At 42.6% G+C, this 21,291-nt stretch overlaps 1 protein-coding gene across 5 annotated transcripts in view; it reads left to right on the plus strand.

Moving 5' to 3' along the window:
- The window catches only part of SAMD12 (sterile alpha motif domain containing 12), a 448,963-nt gene that overhangs the window by 416,477 nt on the left and 11,195 nt on the right, over positions 1-21,291 (plus strand). For 2 of the 5 annotated variants that reach the window (XM_027561269.1, XM_027561272.1), the window contains one exon: positions 18,443-18,544. The exons of the other annotated variants lie outside the window; for them this stretch is intronic. In XM_027561269.1, coding sequence (XP_027417070.1) covers positions 18,443-18,544 — 102 coding nt within the window. The remainder of the gene's footprint in view (positions 1-18,442; positions 18,545-21,291) is intronic. 5 annotated transcript variants of the gene reach the window in all.

Genomic DNA, 21,291 nt, shown 5'->3' on the forward strand with positions numbered 1-21,291 from the left:
TTGCGACCCCGTGGACTGCAGCACACCAACCTTCCCTGTCCTTCACCATCTCCCAGAGCATGCTCAAACTCGTGTCCATTGAGTCAGTGGTGCCATCCAACCATCTCATCCTCTGTCGCCCCTTTCTCCTGCCCTCAGTCTTTCCCAGCCTTAGGATCTTTTCCAATGAGTCAGCTCTTCGAATCAGTATTGGAGCTTCAGCTTCAGCATCAGTTCTTCCAATGAATATTCAGGATATTAGGAATAGCATGCCCCCAAAATCAAAGGAGAGTTTATTTGTGAGAGATGTTGTGGAAGGCACAGATGGAATGTGGAGTGATGATAGAAAGCCCCAGATACAGCCTCATACCCTGTAACTTACCTTGTGAGGAACACCCCTAGAGGGTCTCGGAAAGCAATTCTCCATTGCTAACTTCCTGAAATGCTTTTTCCACTCTTTTCTCATTTCTTTCAAGATCTGGTTCAAATTCCACTCTCTCAATTTATGCAACAGTGATCACTTTTTTTTGATATCAACTAATACTTTATTTATACTGTCATCATTCCATGGCCATCCTTCTGTATCTGTGGGGGATTGGCTTCAGAACCTGCCACTGATACCAAAATCCTCAGGTGTTTGTGTTCCATAGTTGGCCCTCCATATCCTTGGATGTGGAACCCAGAGATATGGAATGCTGACTGTATTATTTACTGAAAAATAACCACATGTAAGTGGACCCACAAAGTTTAAACCCATGTTTTTCAAGGGTCAACTACATACGTATATTATCTTTCCTCCCTAATATTTGATGTACTTTGTGGGCAAAAAACTCCCTTACCCAGCCCTGAGTCCCCTTCAGAATCTAGCAAAATCTCTTGCCCATAGTGAATATTCATGTGTGTGCTGATAAACAAGACACACAGTTCTGCAGGGCAGACTCCTGTGATGAGAGCATTTGGAATAGGTTAGAGCAGAAGAATAAAATGTAAGCAAAGGTCTGAACAATGAATGCTGAGAGCGAGCACTGGAAAAGGATAACCTAATATAGAATGTGCATACAGTATACTTTGCTGACAAAGGTCTGTGTAGTCGAAGTTATGGTTTTTCTGGTACTCACGTATGGATGTTAGAGTTGGACCATAAAGAAGACTGAGCACTGAAGAACTGATGCTTTCAAACTGTGGTGGAGCTGGAGAAGACTCTTGAGAGTCCCTTGGACAGTAAGGAAATCAAACCAGCCAATCCTAAAGAAAATCAACCCTGATTTTTCCTGACTGATGCTGAAGCTGAAACTCCAATACTTTGGCCACCTAATATGGAGAGCCAATTCACTGGAAAAGACCCTGAGGCTGGGAAAGATTGAAGGCAGGAGGAGAAGGGAGCAACAGAGGACAAGATTGTTGGATGGCATCTCTGATTCAATGGACATGAATTTGAGCAAACTCCAGGAAATGGTGAAGAACAGGGAAGCCCGGTATGCTACATTTCATGGGATTGCACAGTCAGACATGACTTAGTGACTGAACAACAAGGAAAACATTGCACATAAGTTTATTAAGCTGTGGTACATGTATCCCTATGTTAAATGTCCCCAGACTGTTGCAATTCAGTACATTTTCTGTTTCTTCAGTCCTCTGCCAAATCCTACTAAATGGTACCATGTGTGGGTCCCCACTACTGTGTATCCTGATTTACTTCATAGAACTTGTTTGAGTGAGGATGAAAGGGTATTTCCTGTATGTCCATGGAATAAAGAGCACTTTGTAACAGCTTTTTCCCTTGCAATATAGAATCCTCTTAAAGCCTTTTCACTAGTACTACATTTATTTTTGGTATTCTACATCAGGTGTCAGCAAACTTGTGTGTGTAAAGAACCATAGTAAATATTTTTTGGCTTTGTGGATTATATGATCTCTGTAGCAACAACTCAGCTCTTCCACTGTAATTTGAAAGTAACCATAAACAATTAATAAATGGATGGGTGTGGTCATTCCAGTGAAACTTGATTTATAAAAACAGGGGGTAGGCTGGATTTTCCTTATAGGTGCTCTAGTTTTCCAGCACCTCTTCTAGATTACTGGAAAGGCCAGACACAAGCTTTTGAAAGAGAGGAATTGGACTGTAACTTCGTTTTTATGTTTAAAAGTAACAGATTTTTCGTTTGTAGAGAAATTTCTCTAGTTTGCTCATTTCTTTTATTTTTAGGTTCTCATTAGTTGTCTGTTTCATACATACTAGTGTATGTATGTCAAACCCAGCCTCCCAATTCATCCCACCCTCTTATCCCCCCTTGGTATCTCTACATTTCTTCTCTATGTCTACGTGTCTCTTTCTGCTTTGCAAATAGGTTCGTCTGTATCATTTTTCTAGATTCCACGTGTATGCACTAACATACAATATTTGTTTTGCCTCTTTCTGACTTACTTCACCCTGTATGACACACTCTAGGTCCATCCAGGTCTCGACAAATGGCACAATTTCATTCCTTTTTATGGTTGAATAGTATTTCATTGTATATATGTGCCATATCTTCATTATCCATTCCTCTGTTCAGTGGACATTTAGGTTGCTTTCCATGTCCTGGCTCTTAATAAATAATGCTATAAAAAAACTACGCTAGTCAGAATGACCATAATAAATCTACAAACAATAAATGTTAGAGAGGGTGTGGAGAAAAGAGAATTCTCTTACACTGTTGGTGGGAATATAAATTGGTGCAGCCACTATGGAGAACAGTGTGGAGTTTTCCTAAGAAACTCAAAATAGAGCTACCATTTTTCTTCTTGTTCAGTCAGTCCCACTCCTGGGCATATATCCAGAGAAAACCATAATTCCAAAATATACATGCACCCCAATGTTTATAGCTTACTCACTCTATTCAGATCTTTTTAGTCCTTCAAATAAGTTCTCCTTACATCTAACAACTGCGGTAGTAACCTGACCTCTTGATCAACCTCTCATTTAAGTGCTGGGTCCTATCTAATCTCCACCTCCACCTCCAGCTATTGTTCCACTGCATTTTCTACTCTAATCTATTATGTCCAAATGCTGTAAAACACTGTCTCCTGCACAACCAATTTCATTAAGAAATGGTAGCTTTGTCATCAACCAGCAAGTCATGGAAAAGAATGACAATTTCATGAGTGCTGTAACTGTAAAGCACAGATAAACACCAGCAATTTGTATTGAGTTCAACACTAAGTTGACTTTCCTTCCCCTTCTTGATTTCCAAAATAGACAACAAGTTTCTAACATCCATACTCATGTTAGATAGCATCCTTCACATATGTCTATTAAAAGGATTCCTGTTTCAGTGATGTCTGGACTTTCCTTAAGACAAATAAGATCTGTCTCTTTAAGCCTCTTCAGTTAAACATTGCACTGCAAGAGAAAATGCTTGACAGCGTTGCCTCTTGAGACACAGACATCTTTACCAAGGGCACACACTCTTAGCGTCGGTTCTAACACTACAGAAACCATAGCGTCGGCATGCAGACCGGGAGCCGTTGAGACAAAAGATCTTGACATCCTGGCATAGAAAGTTAACAGCGATATGAAATACATTTGATTGCTGTCTAAAGTAACATCATGGTCAGCCAGACTTCTGTCTCGACGTGGAGCCTTTCTGTCACAAAGACATGACTGATTCCATCCCGTGCATTGGTCTGTCAACAAGGTAATCTACATCTTCTTCAGATTTCATTCTAAATAACCCATGACTGAGATGAATGAGTCCCTAGTGACTCTTACTTGTTTCCACTAAGATATTATTCCTTGAGGCCACCACTGGATATCTAAAAAAGCTTGGGAATTTCACAAGCACATTTGCATCTAATTCGTGAACTCTACTCCAAATTCCAAGAAGCATTTACGTTTCTGTGGGGGGCGGGGAGGGGTCTGAAACTTTCCCCCTCTTGAGTATTTCTTAACTCTTCTCTATTTCTTTCTTACATGCGTACGTGCTGAGTCACTTCAGTCATATCCGACTCTTTGCAACCCCATGAACTGTAGCCCACCAGGCTCCTCAATTTTACAAGCAAGAATACTGGAGTGGGTTGCCATTTTTTTTCTCCTGGGGATCTTCCTGACCCAGGGATCAAACGCAAGTCTCTTAGGTCTCCTACATTGACAGGCGGGTTCTTTACCACTAGCGCCACCTGAGAAACCCATTTCTTTCCTGGGCCCAGCAGAACACAGCTCTTCTAAGGATTTCCAGTGATGGAAGAAATTCCTTGAGGGTGAGGAGAAAGGACTTTCTTAAAATTTTCACTTATAATCTACAGATCTCAAGAAAAAAACAATGAGTTGAATTTTAAGCCCTATACCTCTCTCATCATATGATTAGATGAGAACTGAGCAGTAAGACAATCAGAACCCTCCAAGTCCTGCTTATCCCCAGTAACCCCAGTGTATTAAATATTTATGCACAAGCCTCAGTCCAATAATTAAAAAATCTAGATTGACTTCCAGGTCCTGCTTCTTTAAGGTTCTTTGACAGACCTTCTTAAAGTATCTGTGAAAATTAACAAGGTAGTGAATTTCAATTACCTGTTGCTGCATTAAAAAACCGCCGCTTTTTTTTTTTAATTTTTATTGGAGTGTAGTTGATTTACAATGTTGTGTTAGTTTCAGGTGTACAACAAAGTGAGTCAGTTATATGTATACATATATCCATTCTTTTTTAGATTCTTTTCCCATATAGTTCATTACAGAGTATAGAGTAGAGTTCCCTGTGCTATACAGTAGGTCCATAGTCACTTATTTTATATGTAGTAGTGTGTATAAGTCAAGTCCCAATCTTAGAGGCCCACAACAGCAACAGTCACTACTTGGCTATGATTTTGCAGTTTGGGTGACTCAACAAGGAGCTCATCTTTTCCCCCACGTGTTATCAGCTGGGGCTGAGATCCACATCCAAGATGGCGCACTCCAATGGCTAGCAAGTTAGTCAAGGCAGGTGGCTAGTTGCTCAGCTGGGGTGTCAGCTGGGAACCTCAGTTCTCCTCTATGTGGGCCTTTCCATGTGGCCCCTTGGCTTACTTATAACATGGTGGCTGGGTTCTCAGAGGGAGGAAGCAGAACTTTCCAATCCTCCCAGAGATTAGGTCCAGTGCCATTTCTGCCATATTCTGTTAGACAAAGCAGTCACAGGCCTGGCCCAGATTTTAAGGAGTAGGAAAAAAATACCCCAACCGGAGTTAGGAAGAGGGGCTGTGACAAGAATTTGCAGCCGTCTCTCACTCAGAAATCAAAATACTTTGATTTCCATGGAGATAACTCATAGTTTTTAGTTCCTAGAATGTAAATTTTATCCCAAAAGAGTCATATTTCAATCCAGTATTTTATCTCTTTGCAACCATATGAGACTTATCCTCCCTGCACTCTTTTGAGATCCACCACTCTCTGTTATTAAATGGAAAGGAGTATGAAATTTGTTGAGCATTTGTTAGGCATAATACCCATAATATATGTTATTTTATTTACTGTATTTCTTTGCTTCTGAGGTATACTATTAACACTTCTGAATTGTACCTTTTACATTATAATCACTGTAGGTCATATGGCAGTCTTGGCTACATGAACTTGGATGACTGTTGATATTTTTATCATCTCACTCAAGTTATATATACTATTAGCACTTCACCTGTTGAGTTTAATTGCTATTTTAAAATGTCTTCAAAAAAAATAAAATGTCTTCAGAAATATTACACTATAATTTGGCATTGAAGCAAAAATTTATCCTGAATGCTGAAAGTCATGGAACTAGAACACCATTAGCGAGGCAAATGTTTGACACTGGGATAATGACCTCAATTTCATATTTTTCTGCAAAGCAGTAATCATGAGCTTTACACTGCCTAAAGGAAGATGCCACGAGTAGACGAAGGTGTATTGATTTTATTACTAGGATGCATGCAAAAGGAATGCCTGTCATACATAAAGCTTGCACCTAAAAGTATGGAAATTGCCAGGTTCTTCAGAGCAAATGAAAGAAATACCAAAGAAACTAAATATCATGCATTGTTCAGGATGGTCACAAAAAAAGCATTATCTCATAGTTCCATGAGCAGTGTTTTCTTCTCCTTCCTTTGTCCACGATGTATGCTTAGTCGCTCAGTCATGTCTGCCTCTTTTTGACCCCATGGTCTGTAGCCTGCCAGGCTCTTGGGTCTATGGGATTCTCCAGGCAAAAATATTGGAGTGGGTTGCCATGCTGTCCTCCAGGGGATCTTCCCAACCCAGGGATTGTACCCAGGTCTCCCTCATTGCAGGCAAATTCTTTACTGTCTGAGCCACCAGGGAAGCCTATGAATACTGGAGTGGGTAGCCTGTCCCTTCTCCAGGGGATCTTCCCAACCCAGCAATCAAACCAGAGTCCCCTGCATTGCAGGCAGATTCTTTACCAGCTGAGCTAGCAGGGAAGCCCTTGTCCATGATACATTAAAAAAAAAAATGCATTTTGGATTCAATGAAATATAGTAGTTCTCACAAAACCATCTGTAAACCACACATGAATTCCCTCCTTTTACAGATGAAGGAACCTTGGCTTAGACAGGTTAAAAAACTTGATCAGTCTTAAGACTAGCAAGTAGAAAAATCATTGATGTTCATTACCCCACAGTGATTCCTTAAAATTGTAGAGCAACACAGGTGGGTAGTTCTAGGAAGATACTAAATGTTGTATGATGACAGCCATTCCACTGCCATCCCCAGTACACTTCACAAACATGAATGCAGTGGCACTTGCAGTGCCCCGCAAACCAAACTCCTACTCTCGAGAGAGAGCTTTCCACAGGGCTGGGCCCCTGCCCAGGATCCCCGCACAGTCCTGCTGAGAAGACAACTAATAAAAAAGCTCATTCGTGCAGAGTTTTGGTGACTCAATCGATAAAGAATCTGCCTGTGATGCAGGAGACCCAGGTTCAATCCCTGGGTCAAGAAGATCCCCTGGAGAAGGGAATGGCTACCCACTCCAGTATTCTTGCCTGGGAATCCCATAGAGAGCGCTCTGACAGGCTACAGACCTTGAGATCACATAGAGTCGGACACGACTTAATGACTAAGCCACCACCAATAAGCAATCAGAAATTAATGCTCTGAAATAGTGACTTTTAAAGAACAATTTTCCAACTCTTAAATTCTCAAGTTACTATGCCTAGAATGTGGGTCAGATACCACTTGGCCAAACTATCACTTTAAGGCGGTACATCAAGCATCCCCTGGCACCTTACAGGCAAGAGCTATGGTTTGGGCCACTGCTTGCTCTAAGGAGCAAGGAGACCCTAAGGAGATATGGGAAGCTTCCTCTATCCCATCCTATCTGGGCCAGCTCCTTGTGAGGCTACCATAGCAGTCAGTAAGGGCCTGCCGCCCTCTTCTGCATTTCCACTGAAGAGACAGAGGGGAAGCAGTTTAAGGGCCCCTCCTACCCTAAAGAGAGAGACTCCATCACTTCGATGACAGTCTTTCATTAGGTGTCACTGTCACATAACTTCAGTTCACTTCAGTCTCTTAGTTGTGTCCAACTCTTTGCAACCCCATGCACTGCAGCACACCAGGCTTCCCTGTCCATCACGAACTCCCGGGAACTTACTCCCAGAGCTCATCACCATAGAGTCAGTGATGCCATCCAACCGTCTCATCCTCTGTCATCCCCTTCTCCTCCTGCCTTAAATCTTTCCCAAACATCAGGGTCTTTTCAAATGAGTCAGTTCTATGCATCAGGTGGCCAAAGTATTGGAGTTTCAGCTTCAGCATCAGTCCTTCCAATGAATATTCAGGACTGATTTCCTTTAGGATGGACTGGTTGGATCTCCTTGCAGTCCAAGGGACTCTCAAGAGTCTTCTCCAACACCACAGTTCAAAAACATCAGTTCTTCAGCACTCAGCTTTCTTTATAGTCCAACTCTTACATCCATATGTGACTGCTGGAAAAATCATAGCTTTGACTAGATGCACCTTTGTTGGCAAAGTAATGTCTCTGCTTTCTAATATGCTATCTAGGTTGGTCAGCTTTTCTTCCAAGGAGCAAACGTCTTTTAATTTCATGGTTGCAGTCACCATCTGCAGTGATTTTGGACCCCCAAAAATAAGGTCTGTCAGTGTTTACATTGTTTCCCCATCTATTTCCCATGAAGTGATGGGACCAGATGCCATGATCTTAGTTTTCTGAATGTTGAGTTTTAAGCCAACTTTTTCACTCTCCTCTTTCACTTTCATCAAGAGGCTCTTTAGCTCTTCTTCACTTTCTGTAATGAGGGTGGTGTCATCTGCATATCTGAGGTTTATTTCTCCCAGCAATCTTAATTCCACTTTGTGCTTCATCCAGCCCAGCATTTCACATGATGTAGTCTGCATATAAGTTAAATAATCAGAGTGACAGTATACAGCCTTGACGTACTCCTTTCCCAGTTTGGAACCAGTCTGTTGTTCCATGTCCAGTTCTAACTGTTGTTTCCTGACCTGCATACAGATTTCTCAGGAGGCAAGTAAGGTGGCCTGGTATTCCCATCTCTTGAAGAGTGTTCCACAGTTTGTTGTGATCCACACAGTCAAAGGCTTTGGCATAGTCAGTAAAGCAGAAGTACATGTTTTTTGGAACTCTTTTGTTTGTTCGATGATCCAATAGATGTTGGCAATTTGATCTCTGGTTCCTCTGCCTTTTCTAAAACCAGCTTGAACATCTGGAAGTTCGCGATTCACATATTGCTGAAGCCTGGCTTGGAGAATTTTGAGCATTACTTTACTAGCGTGTGAGATGTGTGCAATTGTGCGGTAGTTTGAGCATTCTTTGGCATTGCCTTTCTTTGGGATTGGAATGAAAACTGACCTTTTCCATTCCTGTGGCCACTGCTGAGTTTTCCAAATTTGCTGGCATATTGGGTGCAGCACTTTCATAGCATCATTTAGGATTTCAAATAGCTCAACTGGAATTCCATCACCTCCACTAGCTTTGTTTGTAGTGATGCTTCCTAAGGTCCACTTGACTTCACATTCCAGGATGTCTGGCTCTAGGTGAGTGATCACACCATTGTTGTTATCTGGATTGTGAAGATCTTTTTTATACAGTTCTTCTGCATATTGTTGCCACCTCTTCTTAATATCTTCTGCTTCTGTGAGGTCCATACTATTTCTGTCCTTTATCGAGCCCATCTTTGCATGAAATGTTCCTTTGGTATCTCTGATTTTCTTGAAGAGATCTCTAGTCTTTCCCATTCTGTTGTTTTCCTCTATTTCTTTGCATTGATCGCTGAAGAAGGCTTTCTTATTTCTCCTTGCTTTTCTTTGGAACTCTGCATTCAAATGAGCATTTCTTTCCTTTTCTCCTTTGCCTTTCTCTTTGCTTCTTTTCTCAGCTAAGACCTCCTCAGACAACCATTTTGCCTTTTTGCATTTCTTTTTCTTGGGGATGGTCTTGATCACTTTCTCCTATACAATGTCATGAACCTCCATAGTTCTCAGGCACTCTGTCTGTCAGATCTAATCTCTTGAATTTATTTGTCACTTCTACTGTATAATCATAAGGGATTTGATTTAGATCATACCTGAATGGTCTAGTGGTTTTCCCTACTTTCTTCAATTTAAGTCTGAATTTTGAAAATTGCATGCCCAGGACCTTTTAAAGCAGGTCACCATTATCTTCATTATCTCCACTATAGTTTGGCCTCAGATCAAACAACAGGGAGGGAACACAGCCCTGCCCTTCAACAAAAAAATTGAATTAAATATTTCTTAGCGTGGCCCTGCCCATCAGAACAACACCCAGTTTTCCCCTCAGTCAGTCTCTCCCATCAGGAAGCTTCTATAAGCCTCTTATCCTTATCCATCAGAGGGCATACAGAATAAAAACCACAGTCACAGAAAACTAATCAAACTGATCACATGGACCACTGCCTTGTCTAACTCAATGAAATTATGAGCCATCCCATGTAGGGCCACCCAAGACGGATGGGTCATGTTGGAGAGTTCTGACAAAATATGGTCCACTGGAAAAGGAAATAGAAAACCACTTCACTATTCTTGCCTCAAGAACCCCATGAACAGTATGAAAAGGCAAAAAGATAGGAAATTGAAAAATTAACTCCCCAGGTCAGCAGGTGCTCAATATGCTCCTGGAGATCAGTGGAGAACTAACTCCAGAAAGAATGAAGAGACGGAGCCAAAGCAAAAACAACACCAGTTGTGGATGTGACTGGTGATAGAAGTCAAGTTTGATGCTGTAAAGAGCAATATTGCATAGGAACCTCAAATGTTAGTTTCATGAATCAAGGTATTTTGGAAGTGGTTAAACAGGAGATGGCAAGAGTGAACATTGACATTTTAGGAATCAGTGAACTAAGATGGACTGGAATGGGTGAATTTAACTCAGATGACCATTATATCTACTACTATGGGCAAGAATCCCTTAGAAGAAATGAAGTAGCCATCATAGTCAACAAAAGAGTCCAAAATGCAGTACTTAGAAGCAATCTCAAAAATGACAGAATAATCTCTGTTTGTTTCTAAGGCAAATCATTCAATATGACAGTAATCCAAGTCTATGCCCCAACCAGTAATACTGAAGAAGCTGAAGTTGAATGGTTCTATGAAGACCTACAAGACCTTCTAGGACTAACTCCCAAAAGATATTTCCTTTTCATTGTAGTATACAGGAATGCAAAAGTAGGAAGTCAAGAGATACCTAGAGTAACAGGCAAATTCAGCCTTGGAATACAAAATGAAGCAGGGAAAAGGGTAACAGAGTTTTGTCAAGAGAACGCACTGGTCATACACCTTCTTCCAACAACACAAGAGAATACTCTACACATTGGCATCACCAGATGGTCAATACCAAAATCAGATTCATTATATTCTTTGCAGCCAAAGATAGAGAAGCTCTATACAGTCAGCAAAAACAAGACCAGGAGCTGATTGTGGCTCAGATCAGTTCAGTTCAGTTCAGTCACTCAGTTGTGTCTGACACTTTGATACCCCATGAACCACAGCACACCAGGCTTCCCTGTCCATCACCAACTGCTGGAGTCTACCCAAACCCATGTCCATTGAGTCAGTGATGCCATCCAACCATCTCATCCTCTGTCGTCCCCTTCTCTTCCTGCCCTTAATCTTTCCCAGCATCAGGGTCTTTTCAAATGAGTCAGCTCTTTACATAAAGTGGCCAAAGTATTGGAGTTTCAACTTCAACATCAGTCCTTCCAGTGAACACCCAGGACTGATCTCCTTTAGGATGGACTGGTTGGATCTCCTTGTCGTCCAAGGGACTCTCAAGAGTCTTCTCCAACACCACAGTTCAAAAGCATCAATTCTTCAGCACTCAGCTTTTTTCTAGTCCAACTCTCACATCCATACATGACTACTAGAAAAACCATAGCCTTGACTAGACAGACCTTTGTTGGCAAAATAATCTCTCTGCTTTTTAATAATGCTGTCTAGGTTGGTCATAACTTTCCTTCCAAGGAGTAAGTGTCTTTTAATTTCATGGCTTCAGTCACCATCTGCAGTGATTTTGGACCCAAAAAAATAAAGTCAACCATTGTATCCACTGTTTCCCCATCTATTTGCCATGAAGTGATGGGACCAGATGCCATGATCTTCGTTTTCTGAATGTTGAGCTTTAAGCCAACTTTTTCACTCTCCTTTTTCACTTTCATCAAGAGACTCTTTAGTTCTTCCTTACTTTCTGCCATAAGAGTGGTGTCATCTGGATATCTCAGATCATGAACTCCTTATTTCCAAATTCAGACTTAAATTGAAGAAAATAGGGAAAACCACTAGACCACCGTCACATAGTTACTTAGTTTAGAGACTGCTGAGTGCTCAGGGCCAAACAAAGATGCATAAAATACAAGCCCTTCACATGTGAAGTTTCCCTAAGCAGGAGGGTGGGTGAATCTTGGGCAGAATTCCCAGCCATATGTGTTAACAGTAATGAGCACCCTTCCTTCTGTAATATTATCCACGATGTTATATGATAGTGGTTTTCCTGTGTACAGATCTCTCCATAGACTGGAAGCTTCCTGAGGGCAATGACAAGGATTATTCATCTTTATGTCTTTGGTGTCTTGCATAGTGCCTGGTACAGCAATCCAAAAATGATGTTCATTTCTTTTGTTCATTCATTCAACAAAATCTTGCAGAGGTTCTGAACAGGGAGAGAGGTGCTTTATGAGAATATATAAGGCCATGTTGAAGTGGCCTGTGAGATGGCCCAATAGGAACAGGAGAATCGGGGCAGGAGGATGAGGAAGGAAGGAAGGACCATGTAAACAAAGGAAGGGCAGGATGGGACAAATTCCATCAGTTACTATGCCTGGAATGCAGGGTGGATACCTCTGGAAGGATGGGCTGAAGTGTAATTGTAAAGGGCCTGGAATATTGGGCCAAGTATTCTTCTTGAATTGGTGCCATTAGACAGAATCTCTTTACTCTCCTCAGAACACTCAGGAGGTGGCATTGCTCTGGAGGAGACTGGGGAATCAGGGTCCAGGGGGCTTCTCTTTTAGAAAAATGTGCTGGGGATTTGTCTTCCGTCTTGGAAATGATATAGAGCGAATGCCGCGTAAGAACCAGAAGACTCCAGAGCTTATCTGTGTTACTGATGATATTTCCTTAGGGAGGAGGCAGTGCATTATAACCAAGAGTCTAGGGTACCAGCTTCCATCCTGGCTCCATCCATTATCATCAGTGCGACCCAACCACTGTGCCTTAGTTTTCTGGATTGATAATGGAGTTATCAAAGTTAGCAAACTGGAGTTGATAATCACATCATCTCAAAGGTGTTAAAAGGTTTAAAGGAAATGATGCTCAGAAACCTATGAGAACAGTACTTCTTGGAAGGTAAGTGTTCCCCAAACGTTAACTACGATCATCTCTTCTCTTCTGTGGACCTTGGTTTCCTCACCCAAAGGCAGATAATTCATGTTCCCAACCACTTCTCCTGGGCCCTGACAGAATAAAATACGATTAAATGCATGAAAGCAATTTGGTAGTCAAGCTCTGCATAGCGGCAGGGTAGAGATAAGGCTGTTAATTATGATGTCCTTGGGTGAAACATAATCCCAAGAGCCTGGACAGGAAGGTGGGGTGTTCACATATTTTCAGGTTGCTGGTTACAGGTGGGTGTGTGTGAATGACTTCTCTAGATGAAGTATGTCAAGATGAGGGCTCTAGTGTTTGACTGGTCAAAGATGGAATAAAGATGGAAATAGGGAAATTTCCTAAGCAAGAAATAAATAAGGTTGCAGCCCTACAGCCTTGTAAGCCATATAATTTCAAACTTCATAGTCTCAGACATCTGGGCTCTATTACCTGAAATCCCATTAAACCTTCAGTTTCATAATTCTGTGTAGAACTTGGTAGATTGCAAGATTCTGCTTATGGCCACCAGCCAGTTCAAGCAATTAATCACAAGGGTCCCGGAACAGGATTGCAACTCATGCCAAATGGATTCTTTAAGGGGAAGCTGTGTACACAAAAGAAATAGCCCCATCCACACAGTTTCGTAGCAACATGCTTTGTAGCTCTGCCAACCCAGAGAAATTATCTGTTATCATTAAGACATCCAAGTCTCATAACTTTTTCCTCAATGGAAATTCGTACTCACCAGCCCAAAGAAGATCCTCAAACCTCGTTAACTGTAATGTAGACTGTAACATGCCCAGAGCCAACAAGTCCAGTTCAGACTAAATGAAACCCTACCCTTTACCCACCCTCAGCGTTTTCTCCTTTGAGGGAACTCAACATGAACTGAGCTGTCTTTCCTTTTGAACTTTTCTAGAATGCCTGGACTGTTTGCATTTGCCCATATGTTCCAGGCCAAAGGGCCAAAACCCACAGAAGAGAAGTAACCTTGGAGCCTCTCTTCAGAATCCTGCTAGACATACCCCAGGGTGAAAGGGCCCATCACAAAGGAATTATTTCTCCTAAGACTTCTTGCTTGGTTTTGCCAACTTGAAAGAGTTTATGTAAACAAGGTAATCTTCTATACTTTAGAGCGTTTATAAAGCCTTTCCTAATTACTGTTTTGTTTAGAGAGAGACTGGGAACATGATGGAGAACGGAGGGGAGCCTTGAGCCCTCCCTTCAGGCAGCAGAAAGGGGAGAGGGTGGCAGTCAGAATAAAATTTATGATATGGGGAAAAGTATTGTGACTTCACCTTGCTTTTTAGGTTTCTTCTTTCTGAAACTCCCTTTATGCGAAATCGCTCAGTCCCCGTTTCTAATGCCACACAGCAGCCGTCTAGTTTAGTAGCCACTAGGTACACGTGACCATTTAAATTTAAATGAGTTGGGACTTCCCTGGTAGTCCAGTGGTTAAGACTGTACTTTCAGTGCAGGGAGTGAGGGTTCAATACCTGGTTGGGGAAGATCCTACATGCCTCATGGCCAAAAAATTTTTTAAATTAAAGTAGATATTTTCAGAGTCTTTAAAAGAAAGAAAAAGAAAGTAAATTTAAATGAATTAAAATTAATTTTATAGAAACATTAGCTACATGTCAAGTGCTCAAAATAGCCACAGGTGGTTAATGGCTGCCATACTGGATAAACCTGTGGTGCTGGAGAAGACTCTTGAGAGTCCCTTGGACAGCAAGGAGATCAAACCAGTCAATTCTAAAGGAAATAAACCCTGAATATTCATTAGAAGGACTGATGCTGAAACTGAAGCTCCAATATTTTTGGCCACTTGATATGAAGAGCTAACTCTCTGGAAAAGACCTTGATGCTGGGCAAGATTGAGCGCAGAAGGAGAAGGGACAACGGAAGAAGAGGTGGTTGGATGACATCACCAACTCAATGGACTTGAGTTTGTGCAAACTCCAAGAGATAGTGAAGGACAGGGAAGTGCTGCATGGACGGGTGTGCCGCAGTCCATGGGGTTGCAAAGAGTCCGACATAAGTGAGAAACTGAATGACAAAGAACATTTCCATCATTGCAGAAGCTCCTTTGGATGGTGCTGCTCTAGATGAAGAACCTCAACAGCCTTGCTACTCAAAGTGGAGGGCACAGACCTGCAGCACTGGTATCACCTGAGAACGTGTTAGACATGTTTGATCTGCATTTTAACAAGATACCCTGGTGACTCCTCAGATCAGATCAGTCACTCAGTCGTGTCCAACTCTTTGCGACCCCATGAATCGCAGCACACCAGGCCTCCCTGTCCATCACCAACTCCAGGAGTTCACTGAGACTCACGTCCATCGAGTCAGTGATGCCATCCAGCCATCTCATCCTCTGTCGTCCCCTTCTCCTCCTGCCCCCAATCCCTCCCAGCATCAGAGTCTTTTCCAATGAGTCAACTCTTCGCATGAGGTGGCCAAAGTACTGGAGTTTCAGCTTTAGCATCATTCCTTCCAAAGAAATCCCAGGCAGTTCTTCGGCGCTCAGCCTTCTTCATAGTCCAACTCTCACATCCATACATGACCACTGGAAAAACCATAGCCTTGACTAGATAAACCTTTGTTGGCAAAGTAATGTCTCTGCTTTTGAATACGCTATCTAGGTTGGTCATAACTTTCCTTCCAAGGAGTAAGCGTCTTTTAATTTCATGGCTGCAGTCACCATCTGTAGTGATTTTGGAGCCCAGAAAAATAAAGTCTGACACTGTTCCCACTGTTTCCCCATCTATTTCCCATGAAGTGATGGGACCAGATGCCATGATCTTCATTTTCTGAATGTTGAGCTTTAAGCCAACTTTTTCACTCTCCACTTTCACTTGCATCAAGAGGCTTTTTAGTTCCTCTTCACTTTCTACCATAAGGGTGGTGTCATCTGCATATCTGAGGTTATTGATATTTCTCCCGGCAATCTTGATTCCAGCTTGTGTTTCTTCCAGTCCAGCGTTTCTCATGATGTACTCTGCATGTAAGTTAAATAAGCAGGGTGACTCCTAGACACATTAAAATTTGAGAAGCAATGTTCTAAAATATCCTTCCCTTCTAAGAGTCTGTATAGTGAAATTGATCATTGTCCTTGGCACAATTCGTTCATTTTTATGTAGCTTGTGTCCCCTTGTGACCTAGAGGTTGGGATGGGGTGGGAAGTGATAGGGAGGTTCAGGAGAAAGGGGCTTCTGTATACCTATGGCTGATTCATGTTGATGTATGGCAGAAACCGACACAATAGTGTAAAGCAATTATCCTTCAGTTAAAAATCAATTAAAAAATAATAATAAAAGATTTACTCTTTGTCCAAAGAAGCTTGGGGTTAGGAGTAGTGATACTTAAAAGAGTGGTCCTCAGATGGGTGATGTGGGTGTGCCCTGCAAGTTTATTAGAAATGCACATTTACAGACCTACTCCAAACCTACTGAATCAGATTTTTTTCCACTCAGGGCCCCAAATCTGGGTTTTACCATGCTCTCCAGGGAATTTCCAAGCACAGTGAAGTTGGAGAAGCATTAGGCAAACACATCATCAGGTGATTCTAATACAGCAAGATAAGTATAATGAGACAGGAAATTCTCCAAGCCCTGCACCCGCAAGGGAGGGTTGGGGGCAGGTATCTTAGTAAATGTTCGGTGGAACAAATGTTGCTTGTCTGCTTAATTAAGTAGCTGATGCATGAATAGGCTTGTAGAAACTAAACAATACTGGGATGATGGACCTGGGGCTTTGGATGGATTGGATGGCTTGCTCAGGTCTTGCCTCTCCTGTCTGCCTCACTCTAAAACCCAGTATTTGGATCACTGCACTATATTATATCCAGGACTCTTGGTATTTTATTTCATGAAGTGAGCAAGACTATAAAGCAAATTTGCCCCACAGTCTGCACACTTTTCTCTGTCTGAAAGACAAATAACTACTATTTAAGTACTGAGGAGAAGATGTAGGGGCGCCCATGGATTTGTGCCAGGCTGGTTTCGTGAGAATCACCAAGCTGCTTGTTAAATAGCGAGATTTCTAGACTTCCCTCTGGACACTCTGAATCAGAGGAAATTGGAGAGAGGCTAGACAAAATAAAAATTGTAAGAGCTCCTTGAGATGAGTCAGATGCAGTTGAGTTTGAGAACCTCAGACGAAAATGGCCAAGTTCTTATCACCCTGGAATTCAGAGACTCAGCTTAACCCAAAGGAACCAGAGCTGATTTCTGAGAGATGTGTAAGCCTCATCGTGTAGACTAGCAGTTTCATTTGTAGTAGAGCAAGAAGGGGATGAATACAGTGTCAGTGGGGTGTTTTTTCCCGTTAGTGCTGAGGAAAAGGAAAGGGGCAGCTTGTGCACAAGTGCATTCTTCCTCTCAGTGTGTGTGTGCGTGTGTCTAATGTCACTCATCTCAGGAACCCACAAACTCTGTACAGAGAGGCAGCAACCCAAGCTGATCATGACAGCAAAGCCTGCGCCAGAAAGACTCCCCTTACAGTATCCAGATTCCTTCACATTCTAACTGAAACAATAGAATTGAGGGCTGAAAGGATAGAAGACAAAATCAAGGCCTTCCTACCCCACCTGGGTGTAAATGATTACCTAAAGGTCTTCGCATGGGGCTCTGGGCCCTCATGTGTCTTCTTAGCACTTGTGGCATCAGTGGGACCTGGACATGTCATAATCAGGTTGAACGTCATAGCCTGGCCTGAAGGCTGCAGCTTCTCTAAGGTCCTATATCTCCCCAAGCCTGCCTCTTTATCTTTAAAGGGAGGTCATGGGATCTACCTCCTCAAGTTGCTGCAAAATGGAACAGGCTCTTATCACAATGCTTGACACAGACTACTTAGTTAAGGATAGTTTTTTACTACTGTGGTCATTGTGGTCTGTAGATTCTGAGTTAGTTGATGTTATCCAGAGAAACAGGATCAATAGGAGATATTGGTCTCCAGTAGGTGATATATCTGCATATCTATCTATAGATCCATCTATCTAGAGAGAGATGGAGAGATAATAGAGAGAGATAGTAAAGAGATAGATAGATATTGCAAAGAATGGCTTACACAATTTTGGAGGCTGAGAAAGCCAAGGATCTGTAGTCAGCTAGCTGGAGACCCAGCAGAGCTGATAGTATAAATTCCAGTTCAAGCCCAAGTGCAAAGGCAGGAAAACACAGATATCCCAACTCAAAAGCAGGCATAGAGAATGAATTCTCCCTAAAGCAGCCTTTTTTTCTACTTGGGTTTTCAACTGACTGGATGGGGACCACCACATTAGGGAGAGCAACTTGCTTGACTCAGTCTACTGATTCAAATGTTAATCTCATCCAGAAACACCCTCCTAGACACACCCGGAATAATGTTTAATCAACTATCTGGCCACCCCATGGCCCAGTCACATAAAATTAACCATCACAGAGTCATTACAGATTCCAGTTTACGGAGGGTTTTGAGAAGTTACAGGCTAGTTTGTGTGTGTGTCATCTGTTTTATTGCCCTGAACCCAAGTCCTCTGCCCTCCTGATACTCATCTTGTCTGAGATTCTGACCTCCATCTTCATCCAGTCAGAGGTAGCACTGATTTCTTCATCACATTCTCAGGAGGCGAACACCCCCCTCCTCAAACCATCAAGAAGGCTGGTAGTGGCAGAAATGAAACCAGTGGAGCTGAGAACACATGTGACTTCTCCCACCAGAGGGCTGGTGAGCAGAGTTGAGTTTTATTGCCACATAAATCCTTCTTTGTCCTTCTTTTATCTCCTAACTCCTTCCATACCTACTGATTAATTAATTGAGCATACCTGTTTAAAACATCCCATCTTGATTCTTATAATAGTATGCCTGTGAGGGTTCTAAAAGTTGGAAATGATTTAGTATCAGAGGTTTTGATTACATTGAATATAAAATCAAATAAAATGAGCAAATGATGAAGTGAAGAGGGGAGTGAGGTTTGAAATTAGCCTTATTTCCTGTACACACAAGAGGCACACTTAAGTTGGTTTTTATCTTGGCCTATTTTGGGAGTGATATATTTGACTCACAACCAGGAAGAGAAGAGAAACAAGGACCTGTACCCTCTAAACCATCTTCAGCACTATTGACATTTTGAGCTGGATAATTCTTTGAAGTGGGGGTCTGTCCTGTGCATCCCAGGATGTTTAGCAGGGTCCCTGGCTTCTACCCATTCGATACCGGTAGTATGACAACCAGAAATGTCTCCTGACGTTGCCCAATGGGAGAAAAATTGTACCCAGTTGAGAACCACTGCTCTAAACATAGGACAGCTTTAGACTGTGAGACAGAAATGTACTTTCTCTAGGCCAAACCTCTTATTTAGGGCTCTTTATGTGTAGGGTTCATGTTTGATGAGCATTCTTTGATAAAGACACAGCTACTTGCTTTGTCTCCTGCATTCCTGTTGGAGTTTAGCAACTCGCTTTCCTAATACATGTTTTCTATTGAGTCAGGAAAGCATTGTGGTGAGAACACATCTGCTTTCCAGTCTCAGCTCTGGGCACTTCAGCAGGACGGCCATGACAAGTTAATGAACCTAACCTCATTTTTTCTAGGTGTGTTGTGAGGATAATGCAATTCAGCCCTCAAAGATGGCAGTGGTGACTCACTGAGTACCTATAAAATCTTAGCTGGCCATCATAGCTGCTCAGTGAATATTAGTTCTGCTTCTTTTTTTTTTTTTTTTTTTTTTATGATTTTATTTATTTATTTGGGCTTCCCAGGTGGCGCTAGTGGTAAAGAACCCACCTGCCAATGCAGAGGACCTAAGAGATGCAGGTTCGATCCCCAGGTCAGGAAGATTTATTTATTTTTGGCTAAGCTGAGAGTTGGACTGTGAAGAAAGCTGAGTGCCAAAGAATTGATGCTTTTGAACTGTGGCGTTGGAGAAGACTCTTGCGAGTCCCTTGGACTGCAAGGAGATCCAACCAGTCCATCCTAAAGGAGATCAGTCCTGGGTGTTCTTTGGAAGGAATGATGCTAAAGCTGAAACTCCAGTACTTTGGCCACCTCATGCGAAGAGTTGCCTTATTGGAAAAGACTCTGATGCTGGGAGGGATTGGGGGCAAGAGGAGAAGGGGACGACAGAGCATGAAATGGCTGGATGGCATCACCGACTCAATGGAAGTGAGTTTGAGTGAACTCTGGGAGTTGGTGATGGACAGGGAGGCCTGGTGTGCTATGATTCATGGGGTCTCAAAGAGTTGGATAGACACGACTGAGTGACTGAACTGAAACTGAACTAAAGCTGGGTCTTCATTGCTATGAAGGCTTTTCTCTAGTTGCAGCGAGCAGGGGCTACTTTCTAGTTGCACTGCACCAGCTTCTCATTGTGGTGGCTTCTCTTGTTGCTGAGCACAGGCTCTAGGGTAAGCAGGCTTCAGTAGTTGCAGCACATGGGCTCAGTAGTGGCGGCTCCCAGGTGCTGGAGCGCAGGCTCGGTAGTTGTGGCACATGGGCTCAGTTGCTCCAAGGCTTATGGGATCTTCCAGAACTAGGGATTGAACCCGTGTCTCCTGCATTGGCAGGTGAATTCTTTACCACTGAGCCACCAGGGAAGCCCAGTTCTGCTTCTTATTGCTTGTTGTGGAGGCAACTCTGGGTCTCCCTCCTTTGGACGGTGCATCTCACACCTGCTATAAATTGTCAGAGTGCATTCAGGACCCCGAAGTCTTCAAACATGAGTCATAGGAGAGACACTTTCAGATAGAAGATATGACCCTTCTGGTTGAATGGAAGACACTGAACAACCCTTTTAAGAGACGAAGTCTTCTTTCTTCTCCAATCCGTGAGAGATGGGGCTGCCCGCACACACCATCTTTTCTTTTTTCCCCAAACACTCCCTTGCGGCTGGAGTAGGGGGAGGTGACACTGGACATTCTCAGTCCCAGGCACGTTCTTGAATCCTCTCCAGGCTGGCCTTTGTCTCCAGGGCCAGCGTCTTCCTGCCTTTCAAGTGTCTGTTGTAAACTGTCCTTATCACAGAACTGTCTGTTGGCATTGGCACTAGTCTGGGTGAGAGGGGAAGCCAGCTGCATTCACTGTGGCCTTGGCAGGTGAGGGGAATGTTACTCATCACTGGAGGGGGCAAAGGCTTGGCCTCGGGGCTGTGTTGTTTCTGCTTCCTGACCTCTAGCTGTGGCGTTAGTACACTGACCTAATTGTATCTCTAGTTTCTCTAGGGAATTTTGAGAAGTTTCAGTAGTAATAATAATAAGCACCCATCACTTAGCAGATATTGACTGTTGGCCAAACACCATGCAAAGAACTTTTTCTGTGAACCCATTTCCGCATTACATCAACCCAGTGAGGTGGGAATCATGATCACTGTTTTAAAGGTGAGGATGTTGAGGTTTGGAGGAACTCACGTGTTCAATATCCTGTAGTTGCTAAGTGGTGAGCCTGGGATATCAACCAGATCTGCCTGATTCAGTAAC

The sequence above is a fragment of the Bos indicus x Bos taurus genome, chromosome 14 (genome assembly GCF_003369695.1).
Source record: "Bos indicus x Bos taurus breed Angus x Brahman F1 hybrid chromosome 14, Bos_hybrid_MaternalHap_v2.0, whole genome shotgun sequence".
Classification (NCBI taxonomy): Eukaryota; Metazoa; Chordata; class Mammalia; order Artiodactyla; family Bovidae; genus Bos; species Bos indicus x Bos taurus.